The sequence below is a fragment of the Nothoprocta perdicaria genome, unplaced genomic scaffold, assembly GCF_003342845.1.
Source record: "Nothoprocta perdicaria isolate Ctin4 unplaced genomic scaffold, notPer1 scaffold_0, whole genome shotgun sequence".
NCBI classification, from domain to species: domain Eukaryota; kingdom Metazoa; phylum Chordata; class Aves; order Tinamiformes; family Tinamidae; genus Nothoprocta; species Nothoprocta perdicaria.
Window position 1 is genome coordinate 14,465,647 of NW_020454092.1, and position 6,763 is coordinate 14,472,409.

Sequence of the window (6,763 nt, forward strand, 5' to 3'; positions counted from 1 at the left end):
TTATTGGGAATGCCGTCTAAAAAAAAAAAAAAAAAAAAAAAAAAAGTTAACATAGGCAATGTAAAGTGAACCTGGGGACTAAATCTCATGGACCTAAAATTTCCTATCTCTGGTAGCTGCATAATAAAAGATCTTCTTTGATGATCATGGGAGGTGGGAAGGAAAGAAAGAAAACAAGATGATCTTGTGTGGGAGCAACACATTCACCCTTGACGTATCCTGTGACCTTTAACAGTTTAGCTGAGGAACAGGTATTTGGCATAGAAGCTGTGTATATTTTTCTCTGTGGCAGCTACAGGTGTGGTGGGGCCGATAGCAAGAGATGTGGACAGTCTGGCCTTGTGCATGAGAGCACTTCTGTGTGAAGACATGTTCTGCTTGGACCCTACTGTGCCACCCATCCCCTTCAACATGGAGGTAGTTATTACAGAGTGGCGGGTCGATAAATGGAACTAATGCTTGTTAGGTTCTCACTTAAGCCAAAATCCTGGCACCATGGGCTGAGATCTCTGCAGCTATCCTGAAACTAAACTCCACAAAGACTGAGATAGACCACAAGTGATGAGGGCAAAACATAGAGGGAAGAATCTGAGGAAAGATAATGTAGAAGAGGTTAAGCTTTGTGTGAAGTTTTCACCTTGAGCTTCCCCCCAGCTGTTCTCTAGCTTCTTGTTCTCACAGGTGTTTAGCAGTCCCACTCCCCTTCGGATTGGCTTCTATTCCCTGGATGGCTACTTCTTGCTTCCGCCCTGTGTGACTCGGGCTGTCTATGAGACCCGTCTGCTGCTTGAGGAGGCTGGACACACGGTAGGTTAGCTAGCTGGCCCCTTGGGGGTCCGTGAATGTGTATGTGCATTTCTGTCTATGCTTTCCTCCTCATATTGCACTCCTCAGCCAAATTTACCTCACTTTGACAGAGATACAGAGGTATCCAAGTTAAGATGACCTCAAAAGTTTCATGAATATAGACTACCAAGAGAGGAGAGAAGGGAGAATTTCCCATAATGATCTCCCCAGAGCAAAGAGTGATGGTTATATTCAGATGTTTATTAGACACCAGAAAAGTCACCCCCAGAGATAGCGAATCAGCTCTTATAAATTCTGCTTACTGAGTTTCTGTCCTCTTCCTCTCCCAGATGATCCCCTTTGTTCCACCCAGTGTTGACTATGCAATGAACAGCTTGTTTTTGAAGGGGCTCTTTGCTGACAGCAACTCTGCTTCTGCGTGCATGTGGTATGGCTGATGCGTCCTATCCCTACCTCTGTACTTGGGACAAGGGAGGAAAGGGTGCTGGGTGCCTGTGGGGAGGTGGGAGGGCTCTCAGTATTGCAGGCTGCAGCACATCTGGTGCACTAAAACATCAACAGCAACAATATCTGCTCTTTCCCTTGCCCCTTTGGGCCAAATTCAGATGTCTTAAGAGCAGCCCTTACCACATCAGAAGTCCCATTCCCTGGCTAGATCATTACTGCAGCCTGAGTGGGGACAAACAATTAGTTTCTTTCCTGTTTAACTGCTTCTCCTTGCTTAGCATAAGCTGTTTGGTGGGATTGAAGTCCCAGGGCACAGCATCACAGAGGCCTTTTTGGGTGGGAACAGAGTTCTGCCTCGTTTTTTTTTTTTTTTGCTTTACAACACTCAGGGTCACCAGGAGATGGTGGGGCTCTCCCAGGTGGAGGCTTTGTTTCATTGCAGGGTTTCTGCTTGTGTATTCATATCAATAAATCAGAGAGTGAGACCTGCTTTGTTGTCAGCAATGAGACTGACTCCTGCCCACCTCATCCTTGTCTTTCTCTCCAAGCAAACTGGACTGTCTGGACCCAGGCTGTAGCCACTTCATCCGCTGTGATGTGCTCCCAACTGTGCTGAGAAAGATCCTGGCTTGTCTCCTAAAGCCCCTGGTGAGTGGCCTGCCATTTACCACATCCTGCCCCTGGGTGCAGAGGGACATATCCCTCAGAAGATAGGGATGGTGCTGGGTCCATCTCAGAGCTCCTGAGTTACTCCAAGGAGCAGAACAGTGTCAACAAAAGGAGAACCTAGAGACTGGAGCTGCCTGGCTTGATCTGGCTGTTTTTTGAGATGGTGGTAGTGGCTTTGGACCAAGGTGGCCACATACCCAAGAGAAAGCTTGATTCAAGGTGAAGCAATAGCCAAAGCTAAGGCAGAGTGGACCCAAAGGCCAGCCTGAATCCTGTGGTAGCCTAATGGTGTGGACTCTGCTTTCTAACCTGTGGCCCAAGGTCAGACAGGAAAAGTGCAGCACAGCTTGGGCTCTCTGAAAGCCTGCTGACTCCCAGCCATGGGATTTTGCCTCCTCTCTCCCAGGTCACTTCCAAATATTGATGCTCTTCTGACAACTCTGAATCACCAGCTCTGACAAAAAGGGATTCAGCTACTCTTGAGGGTAGTAGGAACCTGGGTGAGGAGTTGAATGGTGAATGTGGGGCTCAAATTTCTCTGGAAGGCCAAAACAAATGTCTTTCTGGTGGCTGCTAGAAGCAGCCTTCAAAATGGAACAGGAATTTTAGGTAGTAGTTAGAGCTGGTGGCCTGTGAACCAGGGTTGCTGCATCCTCAGCCCAGCCACTCACTTCTCTAGGGTCTTTGGTCAAGGCAGATCATTGCTCTGTGCCTCAGCCCCCTCGCTGCAGAGCACAAACCCATCTCAAGGTCCTGGCTGTGATGTGCAGAGCAGCAGCAAAGGCAGAGGAAGAGGGCAGCAGTCCAGAGAGCCAGGGAGGCTGCAGAATGATGGATGGGATCTGGCGCTGGTGTCTGCAACTGGGAAAGGTGCATAGGGACTGAAGACACCTATAGGCAGAGACACCTATTGTGGAATCAAGCCCACATATTCCAGAACCAAACCACAGCCTGTTACAGCCACAGCCATCCTCAGCTTGTCCACTGATGGCCACTGTTCATTCCTTTGCAGTTCCCCAGTTTTGCCAGCTGTTTGGACATGCCATGTGGAGCACAGTAAGAACCTTTTGGGGGTCAGACACTGGGGTGGGGGCAGGTTGCTGCAAAAAGGGGCTTTGCAGTATAACACAGGGAAGAAAACTGAGCACAAGCTCTGGTCAGTCTCTCTGCTTTAGAACAACTGTTCTGGTGGGTGGATTAGCCAGATGGCAACTGCGAGTAGTAGGCATAAGAACAGTCATGAGACAGTGATTTCCTTTCCCTGCTGACGAGAAGAACAGCCCCCTGAGTTGTTCTTGTAATCACTGCGTGGCTACAGAGCCACAATAAATGTGTAGTGAGATTTCAGCTGGGCCCACTGTGCAGTGTAAGGAGAGTTTTGCTGCAGCATTTCTCGGGGCTGTGTGTGGGGCTAGTGGCCTTACTGCATTGCACACGTTCTGCCCCCTTTCCTAGGGAGGCTTTGCATCCACTCAGTGACCATCACCTGTGTTTGGCTCATTGCAGGTCACCAAAGGAACTCGCGGACCTCCGTGCTGCCATGATGGTAACGGGATTCCTTGAACGTGATAAATACCATCCCTGCTCCTGAGGGAGGTTGTCTCCCTGCTGGTGGGATGGTGATGGTTGTATGACATAGGTTCTCAGACTGTTGTGTGACATCCACAGATAAAATCCTGGACCCTGATTTTTGTAAGGTCACTATCCATGCAGAAAACAGTGTGCTCTGAATCCCAGGTGGCTTCATGCTTCTTGCAAAAAGTGCAGAATTGAATTTTACTGCTCCACAGAGGACACTTTTGCTATTACAGCCGTGGGAAGGAAAAGATTTCCCAGAAGTCAGTCTTGCAATGTAGCTTGTGTCTTTGTCAGCATCAAAGATTTTGTCCTGAATGAGAAACAGCAAAACACTTTTAGAGAAGTGGGAATTACTGGTGACTGATCCAAACACGTTCCCTTTTTCCTGGCGCTTGCAGCCTACTCATGCTGTTCACCTGCTTGCTGAAAGCAAACACCCTAAAGCTTCAGTCACTGCTCTGGTCTGTAAAACTCTAGTATTGCTCCCAGACAGCTGAAAGTAACAGATTACAAATGGGTACAACATATAGTGCTGTCAGGAGCATAAAATGTCAAATCCATATTGACTGCTAACGTGCTACAGAGGATGATAGGGTTATATAGAGAGGGGACAAGCTCCCCTCCCTGGACGCAGTGCTGTAAGTGTGGCTGGTCTGCACTTCTCTGCACCACTCTCATCACCTGTGGAGCTGGCAAAGCACCACAAGCTCCCAAGAGAAGAGGAGGCTGGTGCATCCTGGAATTCGTAACAATCTCTTGACTCTCTGTGGCCAGGTTTATCGCTGGGAATTCATCACCCGATGGAAGAACCTTGACCTGGATGTTGTGCTGTGCCCTGTGCTGGGACCAGCCTTCACCTTGGACCATGTGGAGACAAATCTTGGTAAGCCTCAAAGAGCAGATAACAAATAGACAGACTCAGCTGGAAATGCACCCATCTTACCTAAAAGTAGAGAAATCCAAGAAAATCCTTGTGGAAGTCCTAGCTTTGTTTCCATATGGCTCAAACTTTCCCTTCTCATCCTGCCTGTAGGATCTCAAGGGGTGATATTAAGGCAAAATGAAAGCTGGGATGATCACAACCTAAGGATCCTGAATGCCAAAAATATTTCAGCTACTAGGAAGGTAGCTAGTTTCAAGGTGGGGGACTGAAGTGATAAATTAGCTGGTTCAACTGCTCTTGTCTATGGTTAATGCTGGCCAGCTAAGTCCTCTGTCAGGAACTGCTCCAGCCTCTAAAATGTTCTGCTTCTGCTTGCATGGTGTGGACACCTGTGTTTGAAGCAGCAGGATGCGAGCCCACCTCAGTGTTTTGGGCACGTCACAGGCCTTACACAGGCTCCCAGGATTTCTCACTCTTTCCCCCTCTTTCCCAGATGCTCTGTCCTCCACTATGTTGTACAACATCCTCAACTTCCCCGTGGGAGTCGTGCCTGTCACCAAGGTCACAGAGGCAGATGAAGAGCAGCTGCAGCTTTACAGTGGGTACTTGGATGAGCCCTGGGACAAGGGGCTGAGGAAGGTGAGAAGGACAGGTCCTTTCCAGGGCTTGGGAAGTTCAGGGCAAACTTGTTGCTGCAGAGCTCACTCTGTCAGATCACAGTAATCCCATCTGGACTGTGGGGGTTGTGTGGACTTCATGCTTTGAGAAAACCTCAGCTGCTGTCATGTAGCCCCAAACCTGGCACAATTTAAGCATATGGGGTCTTTGCTCTTCTGCTTGTCTTCCTTTGCTGAGGTGTTAGCGCTAAAGGCTTAGCTAGTCTGCCTTTGGCTTGTTATAGCCTGATCCCATTGAGCTGGTTTGGTGGCAAACTCCAAAAGCCCAAACACTTTCACAAGAGTTTGCTGTTGGTGACACCATAAATTGCTGTATATGGGACCACTTGGAGCCTAGCTTTGCTCCTGGAGAAGAGGATATTTCCACCCCCTTCAAGAAAAGGTATCCTGAATTTCTTATTCTCCAAGGACCTTGGGTCAGGACAGTGCTCCTCTGTGTGGCTCCTGCTCTGTGGTACGTTCATTAAGGTCCTGGAGACCTTCCTTCCACCAAAACTTGGAGATGTACTAGATTTTCAGCTTTGAGTATGACCTGTTATGCTTCTCTGCTCTCCATCTGTTTTAGGCAGTGGAAGGAGCGGTAGGGCTGCCTGTGGCTGTCCAGTGTGTGGCTTTACCATGGCAGGAGGAGCTGTGCCTTCGGTTCATGAAAGAGGTTGAAAGACTGACCTGTGAGAAGAAACAGAGAAGTGATGATTCTGGGTCTAGCCCAGTCCAGAGCCATGGACTAAATGAGACCTCACTGGGAGAAGACTCTGTGGCTTGGCAGCCCCTAAAGTTGAGTTGCACGTTGCCAGAGGTGTCCCACACGATCAGCAAGGCAGAGGCGTGCCCAACTGTGCACAGAACAGCCTTGCGAATCATCATCGCTGATGACCAGAAGGATGACCTGCAAGCAGCTGTTCTCCAACCAGACATGGAGAGCGATGGGCAAACAGCATCATTCCAGCCTCTCACATCAACACCGGTGAAGCAGAGTGATGTAAAAATGTTGTCACCTGAGCCTGATGTGGCAACACTGGCGTCCTGGTCAGATGAGGAGAATGAAGGGCCAGTCCTGATTCGCCCACCTGATAAAAAAGGGGACCTGCAGCCTCATGAGGCGAAGCCTGATGCGCAAACACAGGCATCCCAGAAGGATGGAGAGAGAGACACGCAGACTGGTGAGTCAGAGCTTGATAATGCAGACACAGGAATCCTAGAGGGATGAGGAGAGGGACCCACAACCACCATGGTGAGTTAGAGTTTGATGTGCAAACACAGGTACCCCGGAGGGATGAAGAGAGGGACCGACAGCCTGGTGTCTCACAGCCTGATGGGCAAACACAGGCAGCTGAAGGTGACATGTCAAGCGAGGACCAAAGCCAACCCATCACCCTGGTTAAGCTCACTGCTCTGTGATATGCAAATCCTCACTTCCCCCTCTGTGGAAATAAAACTTGGAATGCAACTCAGCTGCTGTGCTGACCCTCCTTGTCACTGCTCACTTTCTGTGCCTGTGAAAAGTGTCAGGGGTCCCTTAGCAGCACGAGGACCTCTCAAAATATCTTTAAGAGGAGACATTCCCCTTCACTTGGCCTATTAAATTCTGTGGCTTGCTAGCTAGAAGAGCTTTTGGGGATTTTATAAGTACTTTTTACCCTTAGCTGGCTGCTGCATATGTAACATGGAAGAGGTATTGTGTGGTGGCTTGGTGGGACAT

The 6,763-nt window shown here is 49.0% G+C and overlaps 1 protein-coding gene across 1 annotated transcript in view; it reads left to right on the forward strand.

Moving 5' to 3' along the window:
* LOC112960042 (vitamin D3 hydroxylase-associated protein-like) overlaps positions 1 to 6,510 on the forward strand; it is a 10,827-nt gene extending 4,317 nt beyond the window's left edge. The window contains exons 8-17 of the mRNA XM_026054242.1: positions 293 to 417; positions 682 to 807; positions 1,137 to 1,234; positions 1,803 to 1,902; positions 2,936 to 2,979; positions 3,430 to 3,469; positions 4,276 to 4,384; positions 4,878 to 5,023; positions 5,627 to 6,224; positions 6,305 to 6,510. Of these exons, the coding sequence (XP_025910027.1) occupies positions 293 to 417; positions 682 to 807; positions 1,137 to 1,234; positions 1,803 to 1,902; positions 2,936 to 2,979; positions 3,430 to 3,469; positions 4,276 to 4,384; positions 4,878 to 5,023; positions 5,627 to 6,224; positions 6,305 to 6,462 (1,544 nt within the window). The 3' untranslated portion in view covers positions 6,463 to 6,510. The remainder of the gene's footprint in view (positions 1 to 292; positions 418 to 681; positions 808 to 1,136; positions 1,235 to 1,802; positions 1,903 to 2,935; positions 2,980 to 3,429; positions 3,470 to 4,275; positions 4,385 to 4,877; positions 5,024 to 5,626; positions 6,225 to 6,304) is intronic.
* The last annotated feature ends 253 nt before the right edge of the window (positions 6,511 to 6,763 follow it).